General features: G+C 54.2%; 1 protein-coding gene across 5 annotated transcripts in view; it reads left to right on the top strand.

The window, feature by feature from the left end:
* Positions 1 to 14,969, top strand: part of Dennd2a (DENN domain containing 2A) — a 71,114-nt gene extending 56,145 nt beyond the window's left edge. For 4 of the 5 annotated variants that reach the window (XM_048340340.1, XM_048340339.1, XM_048340338.1 and 1 more), the window contains 7 exons: positions 34 to 182; positions 7,645 to 7,822; positions 8,733 to 8,774; positions 9,245 to 9,362; positions 10,056 to 10,301; positions 12,138 to 12,224; positions 13,407 to 14,969. In XM_048340340.1, coding sequence (XP_048196297.1) covers positions 34 to 182; positions 7,645 to 7,822; positions 8,733 to 8,774; positions 9,245 to 9,362; positions 10,056 to 10,301; positions 12,138 to 12,224; positions 13,407 to 13,438 — 852 coding nt within the window. In that variant the 3' untranslated portion in view covers positions 13,439 to 14,969. Of the gene's footprint in view, positions 1 to 33; positions 183 to 7,644; positions 7,823 to 8,732; positions 8,775 to 9,244; positions 9,363 to 10,055; positions 10,302 to 12,137; positions 12,225 to 13,406 lie in introns of those variants that run through there. The other variant, XR_007210134.1, reaches the window with a different exon arrangement.
* Positions 14,970 to 16,932: the final 1,963 nt, after the last annotated feature.

The following is a 16,932-nucleotide window of genomic DNA, read 5'->3' as shown; positions in this document are numbered from 1 at the left end:
GCCAGGTGGGTGACCCGCCCTGTTCCCTGACAGGTAATTGAGCTGTGCCGCCCGCTGGACTCCCGGCTCGAACACGTGGACTTTGAGTCTCTCTTCTCCTCCCTCAGTGTCCGCCACCTGGTCTGTGTTTTCGCCTCCCTGCTTCTGGAAAGGAGGGTCATCTTCATCGCCGACAAGCTCAGGTACCGCTCTTGGCCGTGTAGCGTGAGAGTGGGGCTCGGACTGCCTAGGTCCGAAGGGAGTCAGCAGGTGACAGGACAGGCCTGAGTGACAGCTGCGGCTGGGTGTAAGGCCCGCCCACTGTGGACCGTGAGCAAGGCCTGAACTTCCGGGCACCAACCACTCCCCCCCCACCCCCCCCCCCCCCCCCCACCCCCGTACTTGGCCGGGTTCCCATGAGTTCTGCTGTGCACTAGGCACCCTGTTATATTCGAGAGACATTTAAAAAAGAAAAAACCAGCTGTCCCCAGGGTTCTCAGACCAGTGGGTGCCTGGGAAGTAAAAGGACCTCCTAGTGCCACGGGAGTGTGGAGATCCGTGGAGGGCACTCCTCCCCTGCCCTGGACGGTGCGTTCTGACTCATCACTCCGTGTGAGACTAAGCAAAGCCAGCACTGGGGGCTCCCGCCTCAGATCCCACCTGCTCGGGAGGTTCATCTATCAAGGCTGAAGCCAGCCCAGGCAGGAAAGGCCGTGAGACTCTTAGCTCCAATGAACCACGCAAAAGCCAAAAGTGGAGCTGTGGCTCAAGTAGTAGAACACCAGCTTTGAGCAGAAAAGCTAAGGGACAGCACTCAGACGCTGAGTTCAAGCTTAGTACTGGCACATTGCGACACTGCAGGCAAAGGGAGCTAGAGTGCACACCTCACCGATGCATCTCTCTCCCCCATGCTGGTAAGCCGAATCTCACACCTCGCACACTCGCTGGCCAGGAAGTTGCCAGGCTTGTGCCAGGGTCACCTTGTATGAAAATGCATCAGGAAGCCAGGCCCTGCTGGCTCGCACTTGGAACCCTAGCTTCTCGGAGGCTGACATTTAGAGGCTCGTTGCTTGAAGCCATCCTAAACAGAGATCCCACAGGCTCTGTCCCCAGATATCCAGGAAAACAAAAACAAACACAGGCCAGAGGCCTGGCTCAAGTGGTAGAGTACCAACTGGGAGCAAGCACAGGCTGAGGTTTAGAACCCAATACTGAGGAGGAGGAGGAGGAGGAGGAGGAGGAGGAGGAGGAGGAGGAGGAGGAGGAGGAGGAGGAGGAGGAGGAGGAGGAGGAGGAGGGAGGAGGAGGGAGGAGGAGGGAGGGAGGAGGAGGAGGAGGGCTGCAGGTAGGGATTCAGGATTTGGGTTCATTCTCTTCTAACAAAGGACGACTGTTTTATCATTTCAAACAACCGAGTCAGCCGGGCAGCAGTGGCTCATGCCTGTAATCCTAGCTCCTCGGGGCTCAAGAAGGGCTAAGGCGTGGGGGCCACCACCAGGCGGAAGTGGAGACCACCTGAGAAGTTCATGTGGGGAGAAAACACAGCCAGGCACAGAACAAAAGAGAAGCATCTGGGTTTGGAGAGTTGCTAGAACACGGGAGGGAGGAAGAAGAGAAGGGGCGGAGGGGTGGGAGGCTGGCACAGATGGAGGTGGGATTCAGCGGGAGCCCCTGTCTCCCCGCGGCTGCCCCTCCCTGGTGAGCGTTAAATGCCACAGTCCTGCACTCCCGGTGCAGACTCTGCCTTCAGCCTGCAGCTGGTGCGGGGCACTGGGCAGCGCTCCAAGCACGCTGGGCGCTGGGGAATTGAGACCGAGTTCTCAGGGTTGGGGTTCTGGAAGCTGGGATGAGTTATAACCCTTCAGTGACCAGGATTGAATTTCGCCATGTCCTGGAAACTGGCTTCTCTGGAAGGACTGCTCGGCCCCCCTCAGCCCCAAGCTCTTGGCTCTCAGGGTTGGGTTTTGTGAGAAGGGGAAATGATAGATTTCAGAAAGGCAGAAACAAGAGAAGGAGGGGCTGGGGATGTGGCCTAGCGGTAGAATGCTTGCTTGCCTAGCACGCACAAAGCCCTGGGTTCGATTCCTCAGCACCACAGATATAGAAAAAGCCAGAAGTGGCGCTGTGGCTCAGGTGGCCGAGTGTTAGCCTTGAGCAAAAAGAAGCCAGGGACAGTGCTCAGGCCCTGAGTTCAAGCCCAGGACTGGCAAAAAAAAAAAAAAAGGCAAAAAGATTGGGAGTTGGCTCAAGCGGTGGAATGTTTGCAAGCATGGGACTCTGAGTTCAATCCCTAGCACTGTCCAAAAAAAAATTTTTTTTAAATAAAATAGAAGGCTCAAAGAATAAATGTAGCATCTGCCAAGCCTGGACCAGTCCCCTGGGAGACTTGCTTCGGGGGTGAGGATGTGTGCGGCTGGCGCGGAGCCAGTCAACTAGGGAAGGGCCCACCCTTGGGAGAAAGAGAGCAGACAGCACCCTTAGTTATCTGGTCCAAGTACAGTCAGAGAAAAGGGAGACACGGCAAGGGGTGGGGCCCCGTGGAGGACAGCTCTTCCTGCTGGCAGCCATCCACGAGGAGCCTGGAGGAGCCACGTGACCATTCCCTCCCCCCTCCCCCGCCATGGATTTCCAGGTGGACCCGCTGGCCACCGGCCAACCCCTCCCTCATGGCCGCTGTCTCCAGGGACAAAGGGAAAACAGCAGACCTCAGGGCTGGGACTAAACCCTACCCAGGGGGAGCGCCTAGCCCAGCCCAGCCCAGCCCTGCCCTGGGTCTCCTTCCTCTTGAGTCCCCGGGGTTGACAGAGCCTAGGCCCCTCGTGGCTCTTGCTTTCTGGGGCTTTGCTGTCTTGTTTTCCGCAAAGGCAGCCGCTCTCTCTCTGTTACATGGAAATCATCCTTCCGCCTACTGTAATCCCTTGCAGACCTGAAAGTGGATGGGAATGGGGGGAGGGGGATATAGAAAGATCCAGGTGCAAGTGGTAGAGAGAGCTTGCCTGGCAAATGCAAGGCACTGAACTCAAGCCCCAGTTCTGTCATTAAAAGCAAGAAGGAAAGGGGCCAGGAGTGTGGCCTAGTGGTACAGTGCTAGCCTCGCATGCACGAAGCCCTGGGTTCGATTCGTTGATACCACATACACAGAAAAGGCCAGAAATAGCGCGGTGGCTCTAGTGGTAGAGTGCTAGCCTTGATCAAAAAGAACTCAAGGACAGTGCCCAGGGACTGAGTTCAAGCCCCAGGACTGGCAAAGGAAAAAAAAAATTGAAAAAGGAAGGAGGGAGAGAGGAAAAGAGGGAGGAAGGGCGGGCGGGCAAGCTGGCTAGCCTAGAGAGCTCTGGGAGAGGAATGGAAGAAAAAATCTAGAACAGAGCACCATTTTCAGTGTGGTCTGCAGTCTCTCCTGCTCCAGACCATTCTGTCAGATAGATGCCATGAAAGGCACAGAGATCCAGTCCCTGGGCCAGGAGGAAGAACGGCACAGTGACAGAACCCCTGATGCAGTAGACTGAGGTCGGTGACAGGCAAAATGTGGGGCCCGGTCCACAGAAATGTGGTCTTTGCGAAGCCACCAAGGCCCCTTTGCAAGACAGGCATGGTAGTACTTGCCTGTAATTCTAGCACTCCGGAAGCTAAGTCAGGATGACCATGAGTTCAAGATCAGCCTGGGATGTATAGTGAGACCAACTTGGGTGTGAAAACACACAAACAAACCAAAAGACTCTTACCACTCAGCACTTGGGTGAGGTTGGTATAGGAAGGCTGGGCTTCTTCTCTGCGCCCTCCCGCCCCCGGGCAGCCTTTGGACTTGGAGCAGAGGCTCCCGTGTGGTAGATGTGATTGTGCGACCCCACATCTCAGCTCTGAAGTTCTCCAGTCCCATGGGCCTGATTGCTTTGGGGCTCGTGACCCTGCGCTGCATGAAATTCTGATTTGTGGGCCTGGGCAGCAATCTGTGCCCCTGTCACTCTGCTCTGCTTGGTCGATGGGAGAATAGCTGGAAGGATCTTTCTGAAAGGGACTTCACCCAGACCTTGACAAACAAGAGTTTGAGGACCAGAATTTCTGGGAAGAAAAGTGTGTGTGTGTGTGTGTGTGTGTGTGTGTGTGTGTGTGTGTACTAGGGCTTGCACTCAGGGCCTCAGCGCTGTCCCTCAGCTCTTCACTCAAGGCTCGTGCTCTACCACGTGAGCCACAGTGCCATTCCGGCTTTTTGGTGATTCATTGGAAATAAGGAGTCTCAGAGCCAGCCCTGGGCTCAAGCCTCAGATCTCAGTCTCTTCCCTCGCGAGACCAGGGCTTGAGCCCCGCTCTCTGAGGCTTTCACTCCTCCGCCGACGCTCTACCACCTGAGCCACGCTTCTGTCCCCACTGCAGTCTTTGGGGTTGCCAAGATGATAGGTACGAACCACTGACACGAGGCTGCAGATCATGATCTGAAGGTGTGGCTGCTGCCCTCGTCTACAACGCTCTGTCCTCGGCAAACTCCCATGCCGCAGCTGCCAGCTGCACCTGGAAGGCAGACCCGGGTTCTCCTGATTCTGCTCCACAGCAGCATGTTCTTCTGCCACTAGGCAGAGGCCTGGAGCCCTACCCCCTGGAACCCCAGGGTGGGCCTCAGCTTACCCCCAGCTCAATTCTCCACCCATTGCTAAGGAGCCTGCCCACAGAAGAGAGGAAATTGCCAGGAGTCGTGGCAAGTATTGTATGAGTTATGAAAGGGTTTTAAGTTGAGCCAAAAATCTATCAAATTTAAAATAACATTTGTGCATCGTTTCATCTTTAGAGTGGACATTGGGTGTTTCTAAAGGCTCTGTCAAGCCAGAGTTTGACAGATAGAAGAAAAAAGAATGTTCTTGTGATGGCTTATTCTGTTGCCTTAACAACCCATATAAATATTTCTTTATAGCCCTGCCGTCTTGTTCCTGATGATAAACATCTTGTTTTTGCATTTTTCTTTGAATTTACTCATTTCACTTCCAAATATTTTTGCTTGAACCTGTAGAAAAGGCTAAATAATAGCCAACTGCCCAGGTACGAGTTTGTACAAAAGAATGAGATAACACCAAGTTTATGATATTCAAAAAACTTTATAAAATATTTTTATTTTATTTATTTATTTGCCAGTCCTGGGGCTTGGATTCAGAGCCTGAGCACTGTCCCTGGCTTCTTTGTGCTCAAGGCTAGCACTCTGCCACTTGAGCCACAGCGTCACCTCTGGCCATTTTTTGTATATGTGGTGCTGGGGAATTGAACCCCAGGGCTTCATGTATGTGAGGCAAGCACTCTACCACTAGGCCATATTCCCAGCCCCCAAAATTTTCTTTTTATAGTACTCTAAACCATAGGTTTAATGATAGACTGCTGGCTTCATGATCAACAGGATTAGCTGATCAAATCTTTCCATTACTTGTTTATTTGTTTATTTTTCTGCCGGTAGTAGGGTTTGCACTCAGGGCCTCAAGCTCTTGCTTGTTGTTTGCCACTCAAGGCTAGCGCCACTTCTGGTTTTTTGGTAGTTGGAGATAAGAGTCTCACGGACTTTCCTGCCTGGGCTGGCTTCAAACCGTAATCCTCAGATCTCGGCCTCCTGAGTAGCTAGGAAGACAGGCGTGAGCCTCCAGTGCCCGGCCTCTGCTAGATTCTTGCTGGTTTGTAGATGGATTGGAAGCCTGCTGGGCACAGGCGCTCCAAGCCTGGCACATGGGCTGGGAACACCCACAACTGAAGTGTCTTCTCCCGATGTTAGCACACACGTGCTTCTCGTGTTCTAGAAAGATACGTTGGCCCTAAGAAGTTGCCCTTCTCACCTGTGTTCACCACTGATGTCCTCCCACCAACTTCCCATGGTCCTGCCTCACCCACTTTTGGCCATTGGTCACAGCTGGGGGAGCTGATGTTTCTCCTTCATCCTTGTGACAATGTGAGCCGTCCGCTTGGGCTCTTCTCCACGGACTTCCTTCAAAAATACTGCCTAGGCCGGGCAGCAGTGACTCACGCCTGTAATCCTGGCTACTCAGGAGGCTGAGATCTGAGGATCACAGTTCAAAGCCAGCCCAGGCAAAGGCCTATGATACTCTTTATTTCCAATTAACTGCCAAGAAGCTGGAAATGGTGTGTGGCTCTAAGTGGCAGTAAGCACAAAAGCTCAGGGACAGTGCCCAGGCCCTGAATTCAAGCTCCAGGACTGCCACAAAAAACACTGCCTCCAATACCGAGTGCCCAGGACTGGCACAAAAAAAACAAACAAGCCACTGCCTCCAACTCTGCCTGGAGCTTGCTCAGCGTCTCCAGAACCATTGTCTGTGCTTTGCTTTTTCCTAATTGGGCACCGGAACCCACCTTCCACCCCTATACGCCCCCCACCTGCCTCCCACACCCATACCCCGCCTCCCACCCAGGCAGCCCCCTCTCCAGCCCTCACACATCAGGGAGGAAAAGCCCATTCGCACTTGCACCCAGGACAGAGAAAAACACATAGGATGCCCTTCGCATAATCCTTTCTCTTCTCCTCAGCCACCCTTGGTACTTGCAGAATCTGACCTTTCTTTTTCCCCCCCGCTGCTCAAGGCAGGAGCGTCTTTTAGCCTAGGGACGTGGGCCAGAGCAAGAGGAATGAGAACTCCTCCACACAGCTGCCCGCCTGTTGTCATGCTGTTCCTGTGCCCGGCTCCCTCCTGCGCCCTAACGAGGTGTTAATCGTAACCAGGTGTGGGAACATTTGGCTCCAGCTGCAACGGAGGAGCTGAACATTAAACAAAAGAAAGAAACCAGTGGTCCCTCCTTGCAAGAACTGGTCACCAGCGGGCACCTGCCTGGAGGTGGCCAGTTGGGATGTATCACGTGGCCCCATCAGACCTGAGCGTGGGCATGAGGCGTGGCTCCGTGGGGAATACGTGCCTAGCGTTCGTGTGACTCGGGTTAGAGCTCCAGCACCACTGGGGGAAACAGATTGGTTCCAGTTGTGCTTGTGCTCGCTGCATTCCAGTTCCCTGAGTAAACGCAATCTACTGTAACTCCATTCGCTGTCCAGCGCCAGCACTGGGTACCATTTTCCTCAGCCCTGATCCAATCACGTTGTCTTCCCCTTGGTTCATCGTTCATAGGATCAGCTGAACTCAGTCAGGCCTGCAGCTCCCCCAGGGCAAAATGTAGCAGCAGCAGAGGGAAGGGAGCCTTCGTCTTCTGAGGAGGAGACTACAAGAAGTAAAAGGGCGGGGCTGGGGATATGGCCTAGTGGCAAGAGTGCTTGCCTCACATACACGACGCCCCGAGTTCAATTCCCCAGCACCACATATGTAGAAAACGGCCCGAAGTGGCGCTGTGGCAGAGTGCTAGGACGGTGCTCAGGCAGGTGGCTCCCATCTATAATCCTCGCCACTCAGGAGGCTGAGATCCAAGGCAGGGGACATCTCCAAACAACCAGCAAGAAGCTGGAGTGGAGCTACGGCTCAAGGGGTAGTGTTAGCCTTGAACAAAGACACCCAGTGGCCAGGTGCTGAGTTCAAGCCCCAGTACTGGCACCAAAAAAAAGAAAAAGCAAGGCCCCGTCTGTGGCTTGCTTCTACTAGCCAGCGCGCCTGGGGGAGGGGCCCGGCAGCCTGTGTGGGGGCCGCCCAGTCCCTGTCCCCAGCGAACCGCCCGCCCTCTGTCTCCCCCTTGCTGCAGCACCCTGTCCAAGTGCTGCCACGCCATGGTGGCCCTCACCTACCCCTTCAGCTGGCAGCACACCTACATCCCCGTGCTCCCGCCCGCCATGATCGACATCGTGTGCTCCCCCACGCCCTTCCTCATCGGGCTGCTGTCCAGCTCGCTGCCGCTGCTCAGGGAGCTGCCGCTGGAGGAGGTGAGCCCCGCCCCGCCCCTGTCACCGCTCCCGCCCCCACAACCTAGGAGATGTCAGAGCCTTCCTGTGCCGCCTGCCCCACCCCTGCATGGAGGGAAGAAAGCACATGAAGAGCCGGCCCGAATCAGAATGCGCTGGGACTAATGACACTGTCAGTCCAGAAGGACAACCATCAAGCCAGGCATGGTAGCACATGCCTGTAATTCCACCTCTCAGCATTTCAGGATCACTGAGGCAGGCCAGTCCTCAATTCTAGGTCAGCCTCGACTGAATAGAAAGTCCCTATCTAGCCAGGCACCAGTGGCTCACGCCTGTAATCATAGCTGTCAGAAAGCAGCGATCTGAGGATCAGGGTTCAAAGCCAGCCCTGGCAGGAGAGTCCATGAGACTCTTATCTCCAGTTAACCACAAGGAAACCAGAAGTGGTGCTGTGGTCATAGTAGTAGAGTGCTAGCAAGTCCCTACACACACACACACACACACACACACACACACACACACACACACTAGCAGCAGCAGAACTTTGTTCTGAGCACACTGAGTTTCCAGATCACACTTTGAGGACCGGGACCTGGACAGGCTCTTCCCCGGTTCTAGGACATTCAGAGGCCAGGCGTTTCCAGCGGCGGTCAGGGTGGCCATCCAGGCCCCTGGGCTTCCTCCCCGGCAGCCAGCTGTCTACACGGGCGCTGGAGAGAGGGCGCCACCTCCCGGTCCCTGGGTTTCCGCCCCCTGAGGAGGGAGCAGCCCGGTGTGGAAGCCCTCCCTCCCATTCCCACACTGCAACATCCGGAAACCACCAGTGCCCCCCACCGCTCCAGCCTCCTGGGTACCAAGAAGGAAGAAGGCTGGGCCCTTCTCCATCTCAACACCCCTAGTGGCAACACTAGTCCCTCTTCTTCTGTGATAGGTGCTCGTGGTGGACCTCATCAACGACCGGTTCCTCCGACAGGTGAGTGAGGTCGCCTGACGACTCCTTTTCCACTCGTGCTTCCTCTTCTGGCGGCTCTCCAGGTAGGCCTTCCCACAAGCCAGATCAGAAAGCCGGCTTTGGCAGGTCACCGGTGGCTTGCACCTATAATCCCAGCTACTCAGGAGGCTGAGATCTGAGGATCACAGTCGGAAGCCAGCCTGTGAGGAAAGACTACAAGACTCTGTCTCCAATTAACCAGCAAAATGCAGGACCAGAGGCATGGCTCAAATAGTAGAGCACCAGCCGTGAGCAAGAAAGCCAAGTGAGAATATGAGGGTCTGAGTTCAAGCCCCAGTACACACACACACACACACACACAATCAGCCTGCACATCACAGATACTAGCAGATCTGCCTGCCCAGTGGTGTAGCAGTGTGTGATGCTAGCCAGGATTAGGCACTACCCGGAAGCCCCTGCACTGTGGCCCACTTGCCGCTTCTGCTTTGCAGATGGAGGATGAGGATTCCATCCTGCCCCGGAAGCTTCAGGCGGCCCTGGAGCACATTCTGGAGCAGAGGAACGAGCTGGCCTGTGACCAGGACGGAGGGCCCCTGGACTGCACCTATGGTAAAGGCAGCACATGGGGCCAGGGCTGGGAATATGGCCTAGTAGCAAGATTGCCTGCCTCGTATACATGAAGCCCTGGGTTCGATTCCTCAGCACCACATATATAGAAAAAGCCAGAAGTGGCGTTGTGGCTCAAGTGGTAGAGTGCTAGCCTTGAGCAAAAAGAAGCCAGGGACAGTGCTCAGGCCCTGAGTTCAAGCTCCAGGACTGGCCAAAAAAGAAAAGAGGGCTGGGAGCAGCTGCAGAGGGGCTGAGCATCAGCCTCTTCATCTGGACTTCATTCCAACAAGGCATGGGGCGGGGGGATTGGCCCTGTGCCATCTATGTAAAAGCAGGGAAGGAAACTGGGCACCTGTGACCCACGCCTGTAATCCTGGCTGCTCAGGAGGCTGAGATCTGAGGATTGCATTTCAAAGCTAGACTTATCTCCAAATGAACCACCAAAAAGCCAGAAGTGGAGCTGTGGCTCAAGTGGTAAAGCACCAGCCTTGAGCACAAAAGCTCAGGGACAGTGCCCAGGCTCTTGAGTTCAAGCCCCAGTTCCCACACCAAAACAAATAAGATGCAGAAAGGCCTGACTTCTTCCTGGGTGCTCACCATTGGCCTCCGAGGCCGTTTCCATGGCTGCGGTCATTCTCCACCTTGGTGGGCTCCAGCTAGCCTCACTGCCCCCCGCTCTCTGTCGGTGGCCAGGCCCGGCGTCCAGCCCCTTGAACGCGGTGGTGTCCGAGGCCTTTGTCCGCTTCTTCGTGGAGATGGTGGGCCACTACTCCTTGTTCCTGACGCCGGGCGAGCGGGAGGAGCGGAGCCTGCAGCGCGACGCCTTCCGCAAAGCCGTCTCCTCCAAGAGCCTGCGCCGCTTCCTGGAGGTGTTCATGGAGACCCAGACCTTCCGGGGCTTCATCCAGGAGCGGGAGCTGCGCCGGCAGGACGCCAAGGGTGAGGAGCCCGCCACGCGCGCGCGGGCCGGGGCCCTGGGTGCCATCGGTGAACCTGAAGGACGCCCTTCCCACCTCTCTTGGAGAGCCGCTGCACAGACGCTGGGGAAGGATTTCCGGGGATCACCTGGTCCCAGGCCTGGGGGAGCCCTGATCAGACTCAGTGAAGTCCCCAAAGCCCAGCATTCCGCCAGCCCTCTGTGCCCGAAGGACAGGGGCAGCCACGCCCTTCGGGTAGTTTTAATATGAGGTCTTGGCAGGTAGAGAAGGAAATGGATATAGAGAGGGAGTAAGTGTTTGTTTGTTGTGCTGGTTCTGGAGCTTGAACTTAGGACCTGGCTGCTGTCTCTTGAGTTTTTTTGTTTTTTTCCTCAAGGTTAGTGCTCTGCCACTTGAGCCACAGCTCCACTTCAGGCGTTGTGGTGGCTAATGAGAGATAAGAGTCTCGTGGACTTTGCTGCCCAGGCTGGCTTCAACCTCTGACCTGCACATCTCCACCTCCTGAGTAGCTAGGATGACAAGCATGAGCCGCTGCCACCAAGCTGAAGAGTTCTTTTTTGGTGGTGGTGGTGGTGGTGGTGGCTGTCGGGCTTAAATCCAGGGCATCAGCACTGTCCCTGAGCTTTTTATGCTCAAGACTAATGCGCTTCCACTTTCAGCCACAGATCTACTTCTGGTGGTTAATTTGAGATAAGAATCTCACTGACCTTCCTGCCTGGGCTGGCTTCGAACTGTTGATCCTCAGAGCTCAGCCTCCTAAACAGCTAGGATTATAGACATGAGACATCACTGCCCAGACTAAAGGGTTTGGGGGAGGTTGGTTGTTTTGTGTTTTTTTTTTTTTTTCTTTCTTTCTTTGCCAGTCCTGGGGCTTAAACTCAGGGCCTGAGCACTGTCCCTGGCTTCTCTTTGCTCAAGGCTAGCACTCTGCCACTTGAGCCACACAGTGCCAGTTCTGGCTTTTTTTGTTTATGTGGTGCTGAGGAATTGAACCCAGGGCTTCATGTATAGGAGGCAAGCACTCTACGGCTAAGCCACATTCCTAGCCCCACTAAAGGTTGTGTTTGTTGTTGTTTTTTTTAATAGAAGAGCTGCTGGGGACATATAAATGTGTTTATTGGGAGTGTGCAGGAAGTAGAGGCTCAGGAGATTGCAAATTTGAAGTAAAGCAAAGTTATCTCAAAACCAAATACGAAGTGGCAGCTCTGCAGGGGCGAAGCTCTGGGTTCTGTCTCCACAACACTGCCGGTTCACTCCTGGAATCCTAGCCACTCAGGAGGCTGAGATCTGAGGATCAAAGTTCAAAGCCAGCCCAGGCAAGAAAGTCTATGAGATTCTTCTCTCCAGTTGACCCACGAAACACATCAGAAGTGGAGAGCTACGGCTCAAGTGGTAGAGCGCCAGCCTTGAGCACGGAGACTAAGGGACAGCACTCGGGCCCTGAGTTCAAGCCCCAGTACCAGCACAAGAAAATAACTCCCAGGTCACTATTGAATAAGAGAGGTCACAGTAACATGGAAGGAGCAGCCTGCCTGTAGAAAGCCCTTCAGAAACCAGGTAGTGTCAGCCCCGGGAGCCGGGAGACCGCAGGCCCAGCCGCCCAGTGCACTGCACCTGACAGAGCGTGCCCGGAAGTGAGGGGTGGGAGCTCCTGCGCTGCCCGCTTCACCGCCGAGCCCTCGTGCCCGGCCCAGCGTCCATTCACCGCTAGCCCGTGGCTTTCCGGGGCCACGAGGGTTATTTGTGCAGCCCGTGCACAGCGCAGGGTCGAGAGGCGGCTGACCCGAGCTGCACGCCGGGGAGCACCCCAAATGATCCGGCTGTCTTCTGTCCCCAGGTCTGTTTGAGGTTCGAGCCCAGGAGTACCTGGAAAGCCTTCCCAGTGGCGTGCACAGCGGGGTCAACAGATTCCTCAAGGGTCTCGGTAAGATCCCTGCGCCAGCTCCCACCCGTCATCCCCGCTTACGTGGGAGGCTGAGAGGGGAGGATCTCGATTCTAAGCCAGTCTAGGCAGACAGACCCAAGGACGCTTGCCTCCGATTAAGTAGCCCGAAGGGGAGGGATGGGTCAAGTAGAAGAGGACCGGCCTTGAGTGGAAAAAGCTAAGCAAGGACTGGGAGTGCGGCCTAGTGGTAGAGTGCTTGCCTAGCTAGCGTGCGTGAAGCCCTGGGTTCCACTCCTCAGCACCACAATCACAGAAAAAGCCAGAGGTGTTGCTGGAGCTCACGTGGTAGAGTGCTAGCCTTGAAGAAAAGAAGCTCAAGGACAGAGCCCAGGCCCTGAGTTCAAGCTCCAGGACTGGCCAAAAAAAAAAAAAAAAGCTAAGCAAGAGTTCCAGGCCATGAGTTCAAGCCCTAGTAGCAGCGAGCACGCACACACATACACATACACACAACATGCCTATAATCCTGCCTACTCAGGAGACTGAGATCTGAGGATCATGGTTCAAAGCCAGCCAGGGCAAGAAACCCCATCAGACTCTTTACCTCCAATTAAGCACACACACACACACACACAAAAGGAAGTAGAGCTATGCCTGAAGTGGTAGAACGCTAGCCTTGAGCATGAAAGTTCAGAGACAGTGCCCAAGTCCTGAGTTCAAGCCCCGCCAGTACCAGGACAAACAAGAAAAATAATAGAGAAGGGAAATTTTTTTAATCAAAGTGCATTATATGCATACGTGTAAATAGCACAATAAAACTTGTCTGTACAACTAATGTATGCTAAAAAAAAATTATTATTTAAGGCCCTCACTGGAAAAGAGAGGATGAAGTAGTCAGCGGGAAGATTAGCAGGAGCAAGGCGGGGGGGGGGGGGGGGGCTTCCCCTCCCGTCAGCCAGGGGCTGAGGCTCTATCCTCCTTGTGTCTGAGGGAACCTGTGCACTGGGTTCTCATTTTATTCCCATGATGAAGCCATCCTTCCTCTTCCTCTCACACCCCCCCTCCACGTCTGAGTTAGAGCCCCATGTAGCACACCGGGCAGGTTTGTGAGGACGCAGGGGCAACTCCTTTAGGAGGAAGGAGGCGCCGTCCACACCATATCCCAGTGACAAGGGCAACATGGAACCCGCCTGATGACAACATCGTTTCCATCTTCCTTTTTAGGCAATAAAATGAAATTCCTCCACAAGAAATAATCCTCAGCTCAGCTTCAAGGGACAAACCACAGAGCACTTTGAGAACTTTCTGGAAGGTTGGACCCTGGGCTGTCCCTGATACTGGGATAGAGACCAGGACGGGTGCCAACCACCAGACAGGGCCTGTAAACTGTCTGGAACAGCCGCTGTTCCTCAGGGCGCCCTGGAAGGGAACCTCAAATGCGAACCGTTGTTACTGTGCGCTATTCTTTTATTGGATCTTAGGTATTAAAAAGAAGAAAAGTGTTTGGGTTTTCTTTTTATTTTGTCAGGGCTAAGAAAAAAATCTCCACTTTGTGAATGAGGCTTAAAGGAGGATGGAAGGGGGTGGGAAGGAGCAGTGACCAGGGAACAGGAATAAGGGGGACCGGTGTGGGCTGAGAGGAGGCGCCCCAGGAGGGGAGGGCTTAGGACGGCCCCTTCCTGGGCTGGTGTGGGGGCCTGGTCAGAAGAGGAAGGTAGCTTTCCCGGGCCACCAGCTCTTCCTGACTGCTCAGTGGCGCCACCTGGTGGTAGAGACCCTGGCCTTTTCCCAAGTGACCTTGACTTGCTGCCTTTTCCCCTTAAAAGCCACCCGCTGCCCACGCCCTACCAAGCCAAGACTTTAGAGGGACAGACGGAAGAAGGGAATCTCGTGGGCTCTGTTCATGAGTGTTCTTGGAGGGTCCTGAAATGTACAATGGTGCCTTGAGCTCACCTCGTGACATGTAAGGCCACTATCAAGACTCCATTCCCCATCTCATCCCCAGGACCCAGTCAGCATAAATGCATGCGGGGTAGACAGGAGGAACATTGGTTGGGGAGGGGCAAGATTATAGGGGTGGCTTCATTATACTTGTGCACCCCAAAGAGGCATACAGTGTCCTGTGAGCCGGGGGGCAGCCATAGTCTGGGAGGTCTTGCGGGACCAGCAGCAGCAGGGATGTCACAAGAGCCCCTTGGGCTCTCAGGAGGTTCTCAACAGGCCTTGGGGCTGCCACCTCTGCACACCCCCACTGCCTGGTCACCTGGTTAATTCCAGTAACCTTGACAGAAAGAGAAGGGATAGCCTGTGACCCAGCCAATGGCCCAGGAGAACTATGCTGCCTAACAGAGCCTCCCTGACCTTCTCGGTGATTGAAAGAAGAGGTTCTTGGGGGTAGAGGGATAGAATACAAGAAAAAATGAGGACGAGGTTGGCCTCCCACTCCACACTAGGGTCCTAGACCACCCCAAAACTGTAGCCAACATCTGGGATACCTACTGACTTTTTTAAGGTAAGAGGATCCGTAATTTATATCACATCCTCCAAGGCTCTGGAAAATGGTAGGGACCAGGCTATGCATAGAATCCGAGTAGCCGGCTGGGGTGCAGCTCAGTGGTAGAACACGTAGCTAGTATGCCGGAAGCCCCGGGTTCAATGCCAAGCACCACAGGGGAGGGAAAACACACACACACAATGTGAAAGGCAGTGGGACGTGGTTCAGTGGTGAGATGCCCGCCCCCCTCACCTACTCAAGGCCTTGGGCTCAATTCCTCACCCCTGCAGAGGGAAAAAATCCACCTGAGTAGGTTTGTGCGGCTGGTGGGGGGGGGGGAGGGGCGGTATGGGCCTGTTGTAATTAACCAGATCCTTGGATTAGTAATAGTGACATTTCTGTATATTTTTATATTTCCCACAAAGATCACTTTTATTATTTTGGAATATACTTTCTTGTCTAACTTATTTCCAATTACATTGTTTACTTAAGACCTCCAAGTGAATAAATATACAATTTTATCAAAATTTCCTAACGGTCGTAGAGTATTCTGTTTTATAGCTCTATGGGAAGTAACCTCACCTAGGCTAGAAGTGGGGGTCAAGGGTCACAGTCAGAGGCCAGTTCTGGGACAAAAAAAAACCACAAGACTATACCTAAAAATAACCAAGAAGTAAAAGATGGAGGTGTGGGCCACAACCATAAAGTCTAGCAGATGCCATGCCGTGAGAGAAAACTTTAGTGCTAAAAGAAATTGAATTTTAAAACAATTAATACTGCTTAAATAAAAGAAAAAAGAACAATTGGGGGCTGGGGATATGGCCTAGTGGCAAGAGTGCTTGCCTCGTATACAGGAAGCCCTGGGTTCGATTCCCCAGTACCACATATACAGAAAATGGCCAGAAGTGGCGCTGTGGCTCAAGTGGCAGAGTGCTAGCCTCGAGCAAAAAGAAGCCAGGGACAGTGCTCAGGCCCTGAATTCAAGGTCCAGGACTGGCAAAAAAAAAAAAAAGAAAAAGAACCAATTGTCAGAAAAGTGTTACAAAGCCATCATGTTGTGCTGGACCTGGGGCTTGAACTCAGGAACTCGAGTGGAGCTGTGGCTCAAGTGGTAGAGAACCAGCCTTGAGCAAAAGAAAACTGACAGCACCCAGGCCCAGGACCCACACAAAACTAAAGCGAGGGGCTAGGGACATGGCCTAGTGGCAAGAGTGCTTGCCTTGTATACATGAGGCCCTGGGTTCGATTCCCTAGCACCACATATACAGAAAACGGCCAGAAGTGGTGCTGTGGCTCAAGTGGCACAGTGCTAGCCTTGAGCGGGAAGAAGCCAGGAACAGTGCTCAGGCCCTGAGTTCAAGGCCCAGGACTGGCAAAAAAAAAAAAAAAAAAAAAAAAAACAACTAAAGCGAGGGCTGGGGATATGGCCTAGTGGCAAGAGTGCTTGCCTTGTATACATGAAGCCCTGGGTTCAATTCCCCAGCACCACATATATAGAAAATGGCCAGAAGGGGCGCTGTGGCTCAGTGGCAGAGTGCTAGCCTTGAGCAAAAAGAAGCCAGGGACAGTGCTCAGGCCCTGAGTTCAAGGCCCAGGACTGGCCAAAAAAAAAAAAAAAAACTAAAGCGAACAAGCCACGGCACTTAGCACCCTCTCTCCCTCATTCTCCTCACCCCGAAAGGAAATACGCACCCACTTTGAAGAACTCTGCTGAGCAGACTTGAGGGAGGGGAGCAGGAGTTTAAACCCCGCAGAGGACGAAAGGAAGCCGCCAAACAAGGCGAGCAGAGGGGGGCCCAAGGTCAAGGCTGATCAATGGCAGTCTTGTCAAGAGACCACACCGGGATCTCACTGGGCATGGCGGGGCCTCGGTCTTCTTAGGGCCATTAACAGCAGCCTGCGGGGGGCCTTCCTGGCTCCCCAGAGCCTCGGCTTTTGGCCAGCCGCTTGCCTGGCTGTTCTTGCTTTCCCGCCAGCCCCCACCATCTGAGAGCACAGGGAACACCTGCAGTCACCTCTGGGAAGAATGTGGCCTGAGTTGCTTTTCTAGAAAACTCCAGATTCACAGGACCCACCCTTGCCCTCTGGCCTGGCACTGACAGGTGTGCAATGCATTGTAGGTGAGCCAACCAGGTAAACTGCCCAGCCAGAAGTCCAGCAGAAGAGAGGGGCGTGGCCACTGCCCGCCCACTTCCTGAAGTTTCCCTTGGAACTTTGGGGTGAGGCTGATCTTCCCTCTGTTGTATATTGGACACC

This window comes from Perognathus longimembris, chromosome 2, assembly GCF_023159225.1.
Source record: "Perognathus longimembris pacificus isolate PPM17 chromosome 2, ASM2315922v1, whole genome shotgun sequence".
Taxonomy (NCBI): Eukaryota; Metazoa; Chordata; class Mammalia; order Rodentia; family Heteromyidae; genus Perognathus; species Perognathus longimembris.
This window is presented reverse-complemented; position numbering and strand designations above follow the sequence as displayed.